The sequence below is a fragment of the Moschus berezovskii genome, chromosome 7 (genome assembly GCF_049115385.1).
Source record: "Moschus berezovskii isolate FMDL1 chromosome 7, NW_MosBer_1.0, whole genome shotgun sequence".
Lineage (NCBI taxonomy): Eukaryota > Metazoa > Chordata > Mammalia > Artiodactyla > Moschidae > Moschus > Moschus berezovskii.
Window position 1 is genome coordinate 52,055,799 of NC_142466.1, and position 16,403 is coordinate 52,072,201.

The 16,403-nt window shown below is 41.6% G+C and overlaps 1 protein-coding gene across 3 annotated transcripts in view; it reads left to right on the forward strand.

Moving 5' to 3' along the window:
* PIP5K1B (phosphatidylinositol-4-phosphate 5-kinase type 1 beta) overlaps nt 1-16,403 on the forward strand; it is a 356,657-nt gene that overhangs the window by 165,222 nt on the left and 175,032 nt on the right. For all 3 annotated transcript variants that reach the window (XM_088837923.1, XM_088837922.1, XM_055428357.2), the window contains one exon: nt 6,719-6,849. In XM_088837923.1, the coding sequence (XP_088694049.1) occupies nt 6,719-6,849 (131 nt within the window). The remainder of the gene's footprint in view (nt 1-6,718; nt 6,850-16,403) is intronic.

The following is a 16,403-nucleotide window of genomic DNA, read 5'->3' on the forward strand; positions in this document are numbered from 1 at the left end:
GTTTTCTGAATGTTGAGCTTCAAGCCAACCTTTTCACTCTCCTCTTTCACTTTCATCAAGTTAATCTCCCAGAGTCAAAGTTTCTTTATAAGAATGGCATTGAAACATGTATATTATAATATGTGAAACGAATCGCCAGTCTGGGTTCGATGCATGATACAGGATGCTCGGGGCTGGTGCGCTGGGATGACCCTGCGGGATGATAAAGGGAGAGAGGTGGGAGGGCTATTCAAGATACGGAACACATGTACACCCGGGGTGGATTCATGTCAGTGTATGGCAAAACCAATACAATATTATAAAATAATTAGCCTCCAATTAAAATAAATTAAATAATAATAATAATAAAATGTGAAAAAATAAACCTGAAATATTTAAAAAATAATAATAATAAAAATGGGCATTAAAACCCCACCTACCTGCGTAACAATTGTGACAATCAAATGCAGTTATTAGAAGGTAGTATTGTGAAAACCATAGCATATTATCTAAATGCAAGCTGACATTAATTTTCCTTTTAGTATTACCATCATGCCTGAACAAATTTGGGTAGTAAAGAGCCATGAATGTAAATATACGCGATTTGCTTTTGTGGTATTTGCTGGCTCTTTCTCCAAATATCACATGCTTTAGAGGTGTTTGTAATATCCAACAGTATGTTGCCTCTACTTAGCCCTTGAAAAGTCCTGAATTAAACACAGACTCTGACTATATTCTGAAATCTGAACCTATGTGTTTCGGTGACGCTAGTAGTAAAGAATCCACCTGCCAGTGCAGGGGTTGCAAGGGATGTGAGTTTGATCCCTGGGTTGGGAAGATCCCCTGGAGGAGGAAATGGCACCCCATTCCATTATTCTTGCCTGGAGAATCCCATGGACAGAGGAGCCTGGTGGTCTACAGTCTATGAGGCTGCAAAGATTCAGACACCACTGAGCACAGAGGGGAAATGGTTACGAATCAGGTGTTTAGAGTATATGTAAAGCCACACAGAAAATTGGAAGGACCACGTGTGTGTGTGTGTGTGTGCTTGAAGCTGCTAACTCATTCCGGACTAGCTGGTCTGTTGGGCATGTTGGTCTGAGAGGGCTTGTTGGTGGGCTTCGAGTTTACAAAGAGAGAACTGCTGGTTCTAGAAGAAGAGAAACCTGCACTGCACAGAGCAGGCTCTAAGTCATCGTGATTTCAGTTCAGTTCAGTTCAGTCGCTCAGTCATGTCCGACTCTCCGCGACCCCATGAATTACAGCACGCCAGGCCTCCCTGTCCGTCACCAACTCCCGCAGTACACTCAAACTCATGTCCACAGAGTCGGTGATGCCATCCAGCCATCTCATTCTCCGTCGTCCCCTTCTCCTCCCACCCCCAACCTTTCCCAGCATCAGAGTACTGGTCTGCTAATCGGAAACTCTCCCGTTAGCGTTTCTAACTGTTTTTGTAACTTTAAAACACATCTCGCGCAAGAGTGACTGTATCAGAAAATACTGTGGTTTCTCCCATCTTGGTCCCTGTGCCTAATGTCCAGTAGGACAGGTGGTGCGGCCTTTACTGCTGGTGACTTAGAAAACCATGTGCCACAGTGCAATCAGACATATCCATGAAATAGTCAAGATGCTTTTTAATTATGCCCAATGCTAAATGCTAATCTGTGCTAAAGCATTTAATTTTATACAGAGATGGGGAGGAAGAAACCCTGAGGTAGCCAGAGGTAGCCATCCTCCCTTGGCAGCAAAATATCTCCTTTTGTTTGTACCTCCCCATGTTATTAGTAGTGATTTTAACAGAGATGTTCATACTGGTTTACCGGGTGGTTTACAGGTTTCTTTTAGGCTCACCCACGATTGAGTATGATTAGTAGCAAATGAAATATTTTATCCCTATTTCATCAAAAGGCATGGCTCCCACACAGCTGCTGTCTTTGATGAGGTCAAACAGCCAGGCTTAAAAGAGAGCTTCTGACTTTGATTCTAGACTCATTTTGAAAAAAAAGAGACAGGGAAGCGGCATGGGCTTTGCAGGCAGACTCTGCCATGTGCTAACAATGTGAGAGAGGCAGTCATATAATCTTGCTGAGCTTTAAATCCCCACGTGTAAAATGGGTGTGATTCTCCCTCTCTTCAGTGTCCTTGAAAGGGTTAAATGAGGTCAGAAATTTTGATGTTAGAGGCAGCACAGTTCTTGTTTATAACCTGGATCTGGACTGTGGAGCCAAACTTGCCAGGTATGAGTCCCAGCTCCACTTCTTTGCTAGCCGTGTGACCTCGCATAAGTAACTAAACCTACTTGAGTCAGTAAAATGAAGATAATAATAGTACCTACCTCACAGGATTATTGTGAGGATAGAAGAGTTAATATAACTAAAAGCACTTAGAATAGTGATTGCCTCATAGAATGTTTTCAGTAAATACTCTTTAAGTATATGCCATAATTATGATCGATTGTGATTATTATTGTTGTTATCCATATGTCAAGTCCCTGGCACAAATAGTTGATTAAAAAATATTCACTTTTATTGAGACTTCTCTTATTTTTGTCTTCAGATCACTTGAATTTTAAGGAGCATGAAAAGAAAGTAATAGTTATTATTATAAGTCTGTCTTTTTTATTTAACTAAACAGATGTCAGTGAGCTCCTTTCCAAAATCTTATTCCTTCAGGAACTCAAAATTCAATCTTATACCATAGGAGAAAAAAGTTTCTTGATGCTCGTTAGAGCAAGAGCAAATTTTTGAGCCTCACTGCAGACTTTCCAAATCAGAAATGCTGGAGATGCAATCCATAAGTCACTTTGGTTCTTGTTTTTCAGTGCTTGCTGACATTTTTTTTTAAGATTTGTTCTTTAGAGCAGTTGTAGGTTAACAAAAAAATTGAGAGGAAGATACAGAAATTTCCCATCACCCCCTGTACCCACACATGCACAGCCAGCCCACAGTCAACATCCCCCACCAGAGTGGTTCACTGTTACCACTGATGGACCTACCTGGACACATCATAATCACCCAAAGTCCACAGTTTATATTCTGACTCACTCTTAATGGAGTACATTCTATGGGTTTACACAAATTCATAATTTTGTGTATCCATCATAAAAGTGGACTTCCAGATGGCTCAGTGGTAAAGAATCCGCCTGATAATGCAGGAGACTCAAGGGATGTGGGTTCGAGACGAGCTCTTCCTGGGTCGGGAAGAGCCCCTGGAGAAGGAAATGGCAACCCACTCCAGTATTCTTGCCTGGAAAATTCCATGGACAGAGAAGCCTGGTGGGCTATAGTCCATGGTGTCACAAAGAGACATGAAGGAGCATGCATGACACACCATCATAAAGGAATTGTGCAGAGTTTTCCCTGCCCTGAAAGTCCTCCATGCTCTCCTTCCCCTCCCCAACCCCCTGCAAGCACTGATCTTCTCACTGTCTCCATAGCTGTGATTTTGGTCTGTTTTAACAAATGACCTAGTGATTCTCAGACTTTCTAAAGTTTTCAAATACCAGATATAGACTGCTACAACTTTGACCACCTTCTGTTGCTGGGGGTGGGATAAGACTGCTACTGCTGCTAAGTCACTTAAGTCGTGTCCGACTCTGTGTGACCCGATAGACGGCAGCCCACCAGGCTCCCCCGTCCCTGGGATTCTCCAGGCAAGAACACTGGAGTGGTTTGCCATTTCCTTCTCCAATGCGTGAAAGTGAAGTCGCTCAGTCGTATCCGCCTCTTAGCGACCCCATGGACAGCAGCCTACCAGGCTCCTCTGTCCATGGGATTTTCCAGGCAAGAGTACTAGAGTGGGTTGCCATTGCCTTCTCCAGGATAAGACTGAAGGGTGGTTAACAAGGAATTGGGCATTCCATGTTTCACATGTGTTCCAGCCCAAGAAGCACACTAAATGACTGAATTAAGCAGAAATACAGGTCCATCTAGTCAAGGCTATGGTTTTTCCCGTGGTCATGTATGGATGTGAGAGTTGGACTGTGAAGAAAGCTGATCGCCGAAGAATTGATGCTTTTGAACTGTGGTGTTGGAGAAGACTCTTGAGAGTCCCTTATACCGCAAGGAGATCCAACCAGTCCATTCTAAGGGAGATCGATCCTGGGTGTTAATTGAAAGGACTGATGCTAAAGCTGAAACTGCAATACTTTGGCCACTTCATGCGACGAGTTGACTCACTGGAAAAGTCTCTGATGCTGGGAAGGGTTGGGGGCGGGAGGAGAAGGGGACGACCGAGGATGAGATGGCTGGATGGCATCACCGACTCTGTGGACATGAGTTTGAGTGAACTCCGGGAGTTGGTGATGGACAGGGAGGCCTGGCGTGCTGTGATTCACAGGGTCACAGAGAGTCAGACACGGCTGAGCGACTGAACTGAACTGAACTGAGGGAGGCCTGGCGTGCTGTGATTCATGGTCGCAAAGAGTCGGACACGACTGAGCGACTGAACTGAACTGCACAGGTATTTCTGGAAGCAGAGTCAGGGGTGTGTTAAAGGGAAGGAAAAACAGTTTGAGAGTGTGTGCATCTGTTGATAGATCTGGAATAGAAAGTTTCAGACTGTAGGTGTCTTCTGGCAAATGCTGATGTCACGTCCTGTGCCATATTGCCCTGTGTGATGGATAGGAGAAGAGAAACCTTTTGAATTTTTATGTGAGGTTAAAATGAGAAAAATTCATTTCAGCCTTCAGAAGTCAGAGCTATCGGTACGAAAGGTCACTGATGCCAACTGGTGGCATTGCTGAGCTCGCAGTGGGAAGATTAAAATAGCAGCTTTTTGTTTTTGAAGCACTAGTTGCACTATTTGGGCTTGACTCTCAGTCTTTTGCCATCTTGCTGCTCTGGGATCATAAGTAAAAAGGCAAATGTAAAGAAGAAAAGCCCCAGGATGTTTCTCTTAACTGCACGGAAGGGGATAGATATTATAGTTGTCCTCACACTAAGGCTGATATGATATTTGCAGTGAAATAAGCAGAGCAATTGAATGATGACTCCATGGGATAGTGAGGGTTACTGATTGTATAGTGGAAGTGACTGAGCCATATGAATGATCATGACCATCTCAGGCCCAGTCAGCAAATATTTCCTGGGGACCCAACCCTGCGCACGATGTGGTTTGCTTGGGGTTCACCCTTCAGTGACAGGATTACAGAGCTTAGGGAGAGGGACACTAGGCTTAGAGGTAGGGGGATTGGTTTTAAGATAATGGTTTGGTGCCACGTGTACGAACTATGTTTGTGACCATAAAACAGTGTCCAAGTGGGTTCTGAGAGTCATATGCATGGAGCCAGTATTTATAACCATTAGGAATGGATTGATCATCTGCATAACTAAGGAAATTTGAGAATCAAGGATCCAAGTTTTAGGGACACAGCAATTAAAGCAAACAAAATATGAGAATTTAGTGAAGAAATGAGAGACCATCAGAAAAGGTAGACATGGACACAGGACTGTGTTCTATCATAGAAATCAAGAGGATACATTTTTTTCAAGAAGAGAGATATTTTTTGATGTTAAAAGCATGAAGAAATTTTTTTAAAAAAGCATCATCTGGGAAGATGGAAATGGGTCTTGGACTTGCTAAGTGAAAACGTTAACTCAAAAGAAATATTTTTTATTAAGCAGGTGATCTTTATTGCATTTGTTTTAAGGCATGGTTTCTCAGCCTCAGCACTAATATCTGGGGCTTGATAATTTGTTGTTATGAGAAGCTGTCCTGTGCATTGTAGGATGTTGACACAGCATTCCTGATCTCTGCCCACTGGATGCCAGTAGCACTACCACCACCAGTTACGACGACTAAAAAATGCCTCCAATGTCAAATGCCCCTGACTGAGAACCAGTGATTTAAGTGTTTATTTAGTTCCCACTGTCTGAGTGAGAGTGATAATCGCTCTGTTGTGTCGGACTCTATGCAACCAATAGACTGTAACCTGCCAGGCTCTTCTGTCCCAGTGTGTACTATATTAAACATTCAAGGCGTAAAAAAATATGCCACACTTGCACCATTAAGAAGAATGTATTCTGATTTTCCTAAGTTAAGTTATTCTATTTCCCCTAATATGTTGGTTAAAACTGTTTATATACACATGCACACGTGTGCACACACACAAATATATATGTCATTCCTCCAAGTTAACACTGTCAGTTTAACTGTGGAATAATATTAGAAAAGCAGTAAATTTGAAATAGCAAGTTTCCAAAACTCTGTGTTTTATTATAGATCAGTGAAGGAAATTTTGATTATGGACCCTTGGCAAGACTAGTAAGCAATTTTCAAATTAAATTTTATGTATTCCAAAGGCTGAAATTATTTTTTACTTTCTCATCTCTTATGAAGACAAAATACTCTTCCTGATCCATAGGTATGTTATAGAACTTCTGATTTTTTAAAAAATGTTACTGTACCAATTATCCTTTGGTAGAAATTACAGTGCTATATATTGAAAGTTTCTCAGTTCTTAATAAAAGAAAGATGGAGATTTCGGACAGTAATTTGACCTTAGGAACATTTATAGGAAAGATAACCACCAAAATAATTTCATGGAAGGAAGGGTCCTTGATGTTTGGAAAGGATTCTCCATCAAAAGAAGCATCCTGTCATCTTTCTAAACCTAGTTTCCTCGTTGCTTAGGAACAAGAGAAGAAATCTAACCTCACTCTCCTATTTTTGCTACTTGTGGTATTGAACAAGGTCCCGACTATTGAGGCTAACGCTGAAATCTTTGTTTTCCCTTCAGACTGCATCATCTGCCATCAAAGGTGCTATTCAGCTGGGAATAGGATACACAGTGGGTAATCTCACCTCCAAGCCAGACCGAGATGTTCTCATGCAGGATTTTTATGTGGTGGAAAGTGTGTTCCTGCCCAGGTAAGAACATTATTTATCGTGATGATTTCCATGCTAAGGAACCTTTCTTGTGACATCCCCATATTGCAGACTTTTCTACTGGTACAAGACTTTTCTACCAATGCATGTGTACATTATGTATGGATGTTCATGTTGGACCTTTGGTGTGCCCAAAAGTAATCCAAGTAATTATTACTTTCGGTTGCATTAAATGGCTTGCATTTTTTTTTTAACATGGCCTGCATTTTTATAGCAGATGGTAAATAGAGTTCATCCTATGGGTCAGCTGTAATTAATTAGTTGTAATAATGCCTGAAAGACCGTATGGAGAAAGACTTTGAAATTCAGTGGGAAGGAGTACGGTAATCACAGAGTGATGTCTGCATAGGTTTAGAAAAAGAGGGCACCCGAGACACAGCAGATGGTGCCAGGTTTTTGCTGTAGCCCTAATTTAAGAAATGACTTGGGGAACCCGTAATTGGTTCTGCTATCTGAATATTCTCCTGTGTTTCCTCTTTTAACTCTCCTCCAGAAAACTTAAGGGAATTCCCCTATTTTGACAGCATATTTGAAAAGACACCCAAGTTACCCATACATGTCACCTCTAACTTTATCATGTGCATGCTAACATGCCAAGTCACTTCAGCCGTGTCTGATTCTTTGTGACTTTATGGACTGTAGCCCACCAGGCTCCTCTGTGCATAGGATTTCCCAGGCAAGAATACTGGAGTGGGTTGCTATGCCCTCCTCCAAGGAATCTTCCCGACCCAGGGATCAAACTCACTTCTCTTAATGTCTCCTGTATTGGCAGTTGAGTTTTTTTTTACCACTAGTGCCTGGGAAGCCCCATACTGGGGGGATAAATCAGTTAAAATAAATCTGAGATGGATGATAGTGATGGTTGCACAACGGTGTGAATGGACATAATGCCACATAAGTATACGTTTAAAAATGGGTAAGATGGTAAATTTATATTATGCATGCTATACCAAAATAAAACAAATAATTTAAAAGTCTAATGCTCAGTTAATATAAGAAGAGAAATATTCACTATTAAATTGGAAATGTCACTACCACTGACAGGACTTTTCAAAGAAAGAAAATAGATACTCAACTTAGGGGTTTGGAAGCAATTATATTGTCTTTGTGGCTATAAGGATTGACTTGTCATTTATTTTAAAGTAAATGTTTCTCTCTAAAATAGGCCAGTTTTATTATCAATTATTGCTAGGCTTGAGTGAGAATGGTTGGGTGACACTTTTCCTCTCCATGTTTTCATTGTCTTTAAAAATCTTCAGGGAAATGGTACTTAAATTTATTTCTTTGTCCAGGTGTCAACTTCCTAGAAATAAAACCTTTAGATGAGTGTGTCCATGTAGTCACAACAGAGCACATAAATAAACAAAAGTCAGCTATAAACCCAGACAGCCTCATTCGTTTAAAATTTATCATCTCAGCATTATTTTTTAAATTGGAGTATAATTGCTTTACCAATATTTTGTTACTTTCTACTGTGCAGTAAAGTATATCAGCTATGTGTACACATAGATCCCCTTCCTCCCATCCTCCTCCACCCGTCTAGGTCATCACAGAGCACTGAACTGAGCTTCCTGTGCTGTACAGTGGGTTCCCACTAGCTAACTGTTTGACACATGGTAGTGTATACATATCGATCCCGATTTCCCAATTCGTCCCACCCTTCCCTTCTCCCCTGTGTCCACATGTCCATTCTCTACATCTGCATCTCTATTCTTGCCCTGCAAATAGGTTCATCTGTGCCTCATTTTGCTTTAAATCCTCTTAGCTGAAGAACAGAGTTGGTCTATGAAAGGTTAGAAGTTTGCCTCTATTTCCCTTGCGGTTACAAGAACTAGTTTTCATGCAGGATATGGACAACTCCAAAACCTAAGATAAAATCCTGTCTGTTCATGACACTGTTATTCTCTCTGTAGCTGGAAATTGTCCTTTGTGTTTGTTTTTTAACAGTCTGTCATTCAAAAAAGTATGTGTTAACCATTTTTTCTCTTTAAAGTCAGGAGGTCATGAGTTTATCTTAATCTTTTGGTATGTTCTGTTTGGTTCATGTTCTTTTAAATGTGTTTACAGAATATTCTAATCCTCATGGTCTTCTAGGGCCTCTACTCAAACCTTTCAACCTTATTATTTTTTTTATTTTTTGAGGCCCTTTGTGGAAGGATAGTTGGCAGTAAGTTAGGGTACTAGAGCAGTTACAACTCAGATGGGTGTGCAAAGAGCAGGGTGTTCCATCCTGGCTGATCTCTTCTACTCAGGCTGTCCAATCAACAGGGCCAGCTGTTGATGGGCACCAGGAGAAAGCATATGGTCCTCAGGCCTGCAGCATCAACATCATCTCGAACTTGTTAGACATGCAGGTTCTTGGGCTCCCTACTCCCAGATCAACAAAATTAGAAACTCTGGGGCTAGGACCCAGAAAGTGAAGAGGAACTAAGAAGCCTCTTGATGAAAGTGAAAGAGGAGAGTGAAAAGGTTGGCTTGAAGCTCAACATTCAGAAAACAAAGATAATGGCATCTGGTCCCATCACTTCATGGGAAATAGATGGGGAAACAGTGGAAACAGTGTCAGACTTTATTTTTTTGGGCTTCAAAATCACTGCAGATGCTGATTGCAGCTATGAAATTAAAAGACGCTTACTCCTTGGAAGGAAAGTAATGACCAACCTAGATAGCATATTAAAAAGCAGAGACATTACTTTGCCAACAAAGGTCCGTCTAGTCAAGGCTATGGTTTTTCCAGTGGTCATGTATGGATGTGAGAGTTGGACTGTAAAGAAAGCTGATCGCCGAAGAATTGATGCTTTTGAATTGTGGTGCTGGAGAAGACTCTTGAGAGTCCCTTGGACTGCAAGGAGCTCCAACCAGTCCATTCTAAAGGAGATCAGTCGTGGGTGTTCATTGAAAGGACTGATGCTAAAGCTGAAACTCCAATACTTTGGCCACCTCGTGCGATGAGTTGACTCACTGGAAAAGACTCTGATGCTGGGAGGGATTGGGGGCGGGAGGAGAAGGGGACGACAGAGAATGAGATGGCTGGATGGCATCACCAACTCGATGGACATAAGTTTGAGTGAACTCCGGGAGTTGGTGATGGACAGGGAGGCCTGGCATGCTGTGATTCATGGGGTCGCAAAGAGTTGGACACGACTGAGCAACTGAACTGAGCTGAACTGAACTGAGGACCCAGGAATCTGTTTAACAATTGCTCCAGGTGATTCTAAGCACATAAAAGTTTAAGAATCACTGAGCTGGTACTTTGCTTCCCATTTTAGAGTAACAATTGTTCTAATAGATAACAAATTTTGTTCTTGGAGCACATAAAACCCCAAATGATTTTTAAATTAATATCTTAAATATAGAAATTATATATATTTAACACCTGAATTATACATGACACTGTATGAGATACTATACAACAAGGAGTGCATAAGTAAGGTCTTCATAGACACTTTGAGGGGGCTTCCCTGGTGGCTCAGACTGTCAGGAATGTGCCTGCACTGTGGACGATCCAGGTTTGATTCCCTGGGTCAGGAAGATCTCCTGGAGAAGGAAATGGCTACCCACTCCAGTAGTCTTGCCTGGAGAATTCCATGGACAGAGGCTACAGTCCATGGGGTTGCAGAGTCAGACACAGCTGAGCAACTGACACTGTTTTCACGCCCTTCTGAGTGTTCTGATTTCTTTTGTTCACGGACAGTTTATCATAAGCATACTGCATCTTTATGATTAAGACAAAATGGGATTTTTTTTCTTCAGGATTAGAGAACCAAAGTTGTACCTACCTGGATTTTACGTCTTTGACCTGAACTCTGTATTCCAAGAAAGCAGCAGCAGCCACTGAATGATCCGCATGTCCCTGGGGAAGGGAGCACCCAGCTAACTGATCCTATTGAGAAGAGTCCACTGTCACATTCAAATGTATCATTCAGAGTTCATATAGCTTTTAGATGTCAATATGACATCAAACATTTGATTCAGACTAGAATTTAAGCAAATACTGTATTGCTTGTTTAAAGAACACACGGTGCAAGGAACTCTATTCGGTGCTCTGTGGTGAACTAAATGGGACAGAAATCCAAAAAAGAATGATTATATATATATATATATCTAATTCACTTTACAGCCAAAACTGACACAGCAGTGTAAAGCAACTATTGTTCAGTCAGTCAGTCAAGTCCAACTCTTTACAGCCCCATGGATTGCACCACGCCAGGCTTCCCTGTCCTTCACCATCTCCCAGAGCTTGCTTAAACTCATGTCCATTGAGTCGGTGATGCCGTCCAACCATCTTGTCCTCTGTTGTCCCCTTCTCCTCGTGCCTTCAATCTTTCCCAGCATCAGGGTCTTTTCCAATGAGTCGGCTCTTCACATCAGGTGGCCTAAATATTGGAGCTTCAGCATCAGTCCCTCCAGTGAATATTCAGGATTCATGTCCTTTAGGATTGACTGGTTTAATCTCCTTGCAGTCCATGAGACTCTCAAGAGTCTTCTCCAACACCACAGTTCAAAAGCATCCATTCTTCGGCGCTCAGTCCTCTTTATGGTCCGACCTGTACATCCATACCTGACTACTGGGACAACTGTAGCTTTGACTTTCCGGACCTTTGTCAGCCAAGTAACGTCTCTGCTTTTTAATATTCTGCCTAGGTTGGTCATAGCTTTTCTTAGAAGAAGCAAGCGTCTTTTAACTTCATGGCTGCAGTCACCATCCTCAGTGATTTTGGAGCCCAAGAAAATAAAGTCTCTCACTGTTTCCATTGTTTCCCCATCTATTTGCCATGAAGTGATGGGACTGGATGCCATGATCTTTATTTTTTGAACGTTGAGTTTTAAGCCAGCTTTATCACTCTCCTTTTTCACCTTCATCAAGGGGCTCTTTAGTTCCTCTTCGGTTTTTGTCATAAGGGTGGTGTCATCTGCATATCTGAAGTTATTGATATTTCTCCCAGCAGTCTTGATTCCTACTTGGGCTTCATCCAGCCTGGCATTTCTCATGATGTACTCTGCATATAAGTTAAATAAACAGGGTGACAATATACAGCCTTGAGTACTCCTTTTCCTATTTGGAACCAGTCCATTGTTCCATGTCTGGTTCTAACTTGCTTCTTGAGCTGCATACAGGTTTCTCAGGAGGCAGATCAGGTAGTCTGGTATCCCCATCTCTTTAAGAATTTCCCACAGTTTGTTGTGATCCATACAGTCAAAGCCTTTAGCATAGTCAGAAGTAGATGTTTTTCTGGAGCAACTATGCTGCTGCTGCTGCTAAGTCGCCTCAGTCGTGTCCGACTCTTTGTGACCCCATAGACGGCAGCCCACCAGGCTCCCCCGTCCCTGGGATTCTCCAGGCAAGAACACTGGAGTGGGAGCAATTATACTCTGATAATAATTGGAAAGATAATTATTACTCCAATAATAATAATTTTAAAAGAACATATATGCTCCAGATGCATTTACATGGAAACAAGAAACTGCCATGGGGTCTTGCCTCAGTTTCCTCATCTGAGCTCAGTTTCTTCTTTGGTTTAGCAAAGGGATTGGTCCCAGTATTTCTCAACAAATGTGCTATTGACTTTTTTTGGATGAGCTAATTCTTTGTGCAAGACTGAACATTTGTCATCCCCAGGCCATGCCAGTAATAGCTCCTCATTACTGTAGCGATCAAAACCCTTCCCACAAAGTGATGGATAAATTCAGTTTCTTGATTCTGGTGGTGGTTTCATAGGTATACACATATGTGAGAACTAACAAACTGTACATTTTATTGTATGTCAGTTACAACTCAGTAAAGGGGCCAAATAATGCTCCTTCCCTACCCGCCCATATTTCTCTACCTGCCTAGGGGTGAGAGGCCCTTGTTGCAAGCAATTGAAACATTCTGAAGTCTCTGGTGGCTCTAAAATCCAATGCATTTATCTGGGTCATAGAACTAATTGCTTAGGGTGCCTTGAGATGTTTTAATTTACTACTGCTCTGAGACTGCAGAATCTGTTTCCCTTAGCAACGAAGTGCACTGTGTTATTTTTTATTTCTTTATTTTAAAGTGGCTTGAAGTTATTTTTAGATATTATGTGTTTGCACCATAGATTATTTCATTTTGTAGATAGAAAAGAGCTCTAGACCTGTTTAAGATTTTAAGGATGATATAAAATTCTTTTTAACTGTCTGGTTCCATTGTCTTTCAAAATCACAAAATAGATCAGTAAGAGAACCATGACCATATCTTAATCTTTTAACCCCAAATTCTGTACCACGCAGAACTCAAGGTTGTAGATTTTTCATGTGTAAATGGAATTAGGAAGATAGAGAATGTTTTATCATGTTTCTGCCATGTTAACATGAACCTGAAGTGGCAACAGGAGGCAAAGTTTAAATACCAACTATGAGCTAAGCATAGTCTTATTAATAATATTTGTATGTTCTACAGTATTATTGTTTTTACTTTTCATCTTTACCATTAAGAAAAAACTATTTTATATATGAAGTAACTAAGGCCCTGAGGTATTAGGTGTCTTAACCTAAGTGATAAACCAGTAAATGGTAAAGCCAGGATTTGAACTCAACAGTGGCTGGCTCCACAGTTTTGTTTCTCCCTATACTATGGTGATGAAACACGGAAACGGTATTTTTTTTTGAATTATAAAAAAGAACAGAACTTCTAGAATTATGAATTAAATCTACCTATCTAGCCCCTTGACAACCAGCTTGAATCCATCCCTCTGTTCCCCTGTAGGAGACACCATCACTGCCTTCTCTGGGATGGAAAATATGGTTTGAAAGCTGGCAATAAATCTTTCCATATTCAAGAATAATTATCTAATCGAAGATTTGTTTAAAAAAAAAAAAAAGAAATTGCCTGTATTTTCTTCTGCTCACTGGAGTTAAGCTTGATGTAAAGATCATTGCAGACTGCCCTTAGGTTTAAATAGATTTTCTTCTTTGGGATTTATTTGAATCACCAGGTGAAGTGAAAGTCACTCAGTTGTGTCCGACTCTTTGCTACCCTGTGGACTATACATTCCATGGAATTTTCCAGGCCAGAATACTGGAGTGGGTAGCCTTTCCCTTATCCAGGGGATCTTCCCAACCCAGGGATTGAACCCAGGTCCCTCGCATTGCAGGCAGATTCTTTACCAGCTGAGCTACCAGGGAAGCCCAAGAATACTGGAGTGGGTAGCCTATCCCTTCTCTAGGGGATCTTCCTGACCCAGGAATGGAACTGAGGTCTCCTGCATTGCAGGCAGATTCTTTACCAGCTGAGCTATGATATTATTCTAAATGACAGGCAAACATATATGTCAAAGATGCATATAAGCATCACCAAATATCAGTGCTACATTTAGGGTTTTGACAGACTAGCCAGCCACCTGCATTTCAAGTTTCACTGACATAAACTCATCCAAGAATCCATTTGTACCATGGTCAACACACTACAGCTCACGAGAAAAAGCCGGCCCTGCGCTTTTTTTAAAAAAATAAAGTTTAATCGTAACAGCCACGTCCATTCACTCACATATTGTTTAGGGTTCCTTTTCCACTACAACAGTAGAATTGAGAAGTTGTAACAAAGACTCTAAAAGGTTTGCCAACCCTTGATCTATACCTGGTTTTTTCCATACAAGGTTTATAGATGTGGATAGAATACAAAGCTACCAGAATATTCTTCTCAGGATTAAACGAGAGGTGTGACTGTTGCTGGTAAAGCCAATAATACAAGGTCCCTTCAAGTCAAAACTTTTCAAATATTTGTTCAATATTTACGTAGTGGGAATGGGGGAAAGATAATTTCCTATCAATAAGGATTATATACCTCTTCCTTTAATTCAGAAGTGAAAAATTTGTTGCATGCACTGAATATTACAAACATTTTAACTTATTTGAAATTGTCTTGTGAACATAATTTTTCAGTGTGCTAATAACTACTTTAGAAGCTTAGCATTTAGGTGATGAACAGCGATATCACACATTCCCAGTAAATGACACCCTGGAATATGTTCTTTTTTTTTGGAATTTAAGCTGTCTTCAGCTACTCACTTTTAAAGACTGGCTTTTAGCTTGTTTGTCTCAAAAGATGGTGCAAGCTTGTGTTCCAGAAGGCAGCTCAGGGGTACCCATCACAGATGTGTTCAGCAGAAGGAGGCTGGCACCTTCAGGAAGTGTGTCTTTTGTTTCATTATGTTTGTTTTGTTTTTCCTTCAGGAGAATGGAAAAATACTGTTACTGTCTGATTTGGCAAGAGAGAGAACCAATTTCTATTACCCAGGTTAAATAGTCCCGGAGAAGGCAATGGCAAGCCACTCCAGTACTCTTGCCTAGAAAATCCCATGGATGGAGGAGCCTGGTAGGCTGCAGTCCGTGGGGTCGCTAAAGGTCGGACACGACTGAGCGACTTCACTTTCACTTTTCACTTTCACACATTGGAGAAGGAAATGGCAACCCACTCCAGTGTTCTTGCCTGGAGAATCCCAGGGACGGGGGAGCCTGGTGGGCTTCCGTCTATGGGGTCACACAGAGTCGGACACGACTGAAGTGACTTAGCAGTAGCAGCAGGTTAAATAGTTGTATGTGAAAACTAAGCAATCTCCACCTTGCCTGAGTTGGCAGAGGCAATTAGTAATGCCTAATGCTGCTTCTTGGAGAAGGAAGTGGCAACCCACTCCAGTGTTCTTGCCTGGAGAATCCCAGGGACGGGGGAGCCTGGTGGGCTGCCGTCCATGGGGTCGCACAGAGTCGGACACGACTAAAGTGACTTAGCAGCAGCAGCAGCAATGCTGCTTCTGCATACCCTGCCTTACACAGGTTCACTTTGAAGACTGGGTGCCACCACTAGTTTGTCACTGGACTGTAGTGTCACTGGCCCAATTGTATTGCACTTAAGTTTTCTTTGTCTCAATATCACCATCTGTATATTAGGATAAAGTCACTTATCCTGTCTCATGGGAGGTGTGATGGTTAAGTTGATGTGTCAACTTGACTGGCTAAGAGATGCCCAGATAGCTGATAAGACATTTTTTCTGGGTGTGTCTTTGAGGATATTTCTAGAAGAAATTAGCATTTGAATCAGTAGCCTGAGTAAAAAAAAGATCCCCTCACAGTTTGGGTGGGCATCATCGTGAACAGAACAAAAAGGTGGCAAAAGGGCTGATTCACTCCCTACTTAAAATGGGACATCTGTCTTCTCCTGCTGATGCTGAAAGCTCAGCTTCTCAGTACACTGGTGGTGAATCAAATCTTGGAGACAGAGTTTTGGGTGAAGTAGAAAAGAACAGCTTTATTGCTTTGCCAGGCAAAGGGGGACTCAGTGGGCTAATGCCCTTAAACCATGTGTCCCCACTTGGGGAGGATAGTGAGAAGTTTTATAGTAATTGTTCAAAGAGGGTGTGATCAGTCTGTGGACATTCTTCTGACAGGTTGGTGATGAAGTAAGTGGGAGTCTGCCTTCAGGTCTAACTGGTCTGGGGTCTTCATGCTTGTGGGCAGCATACAACCATTAATCATTAACTCCTTCCACCTGGAGGGGACTTCAGTATCTGAAGAATAGC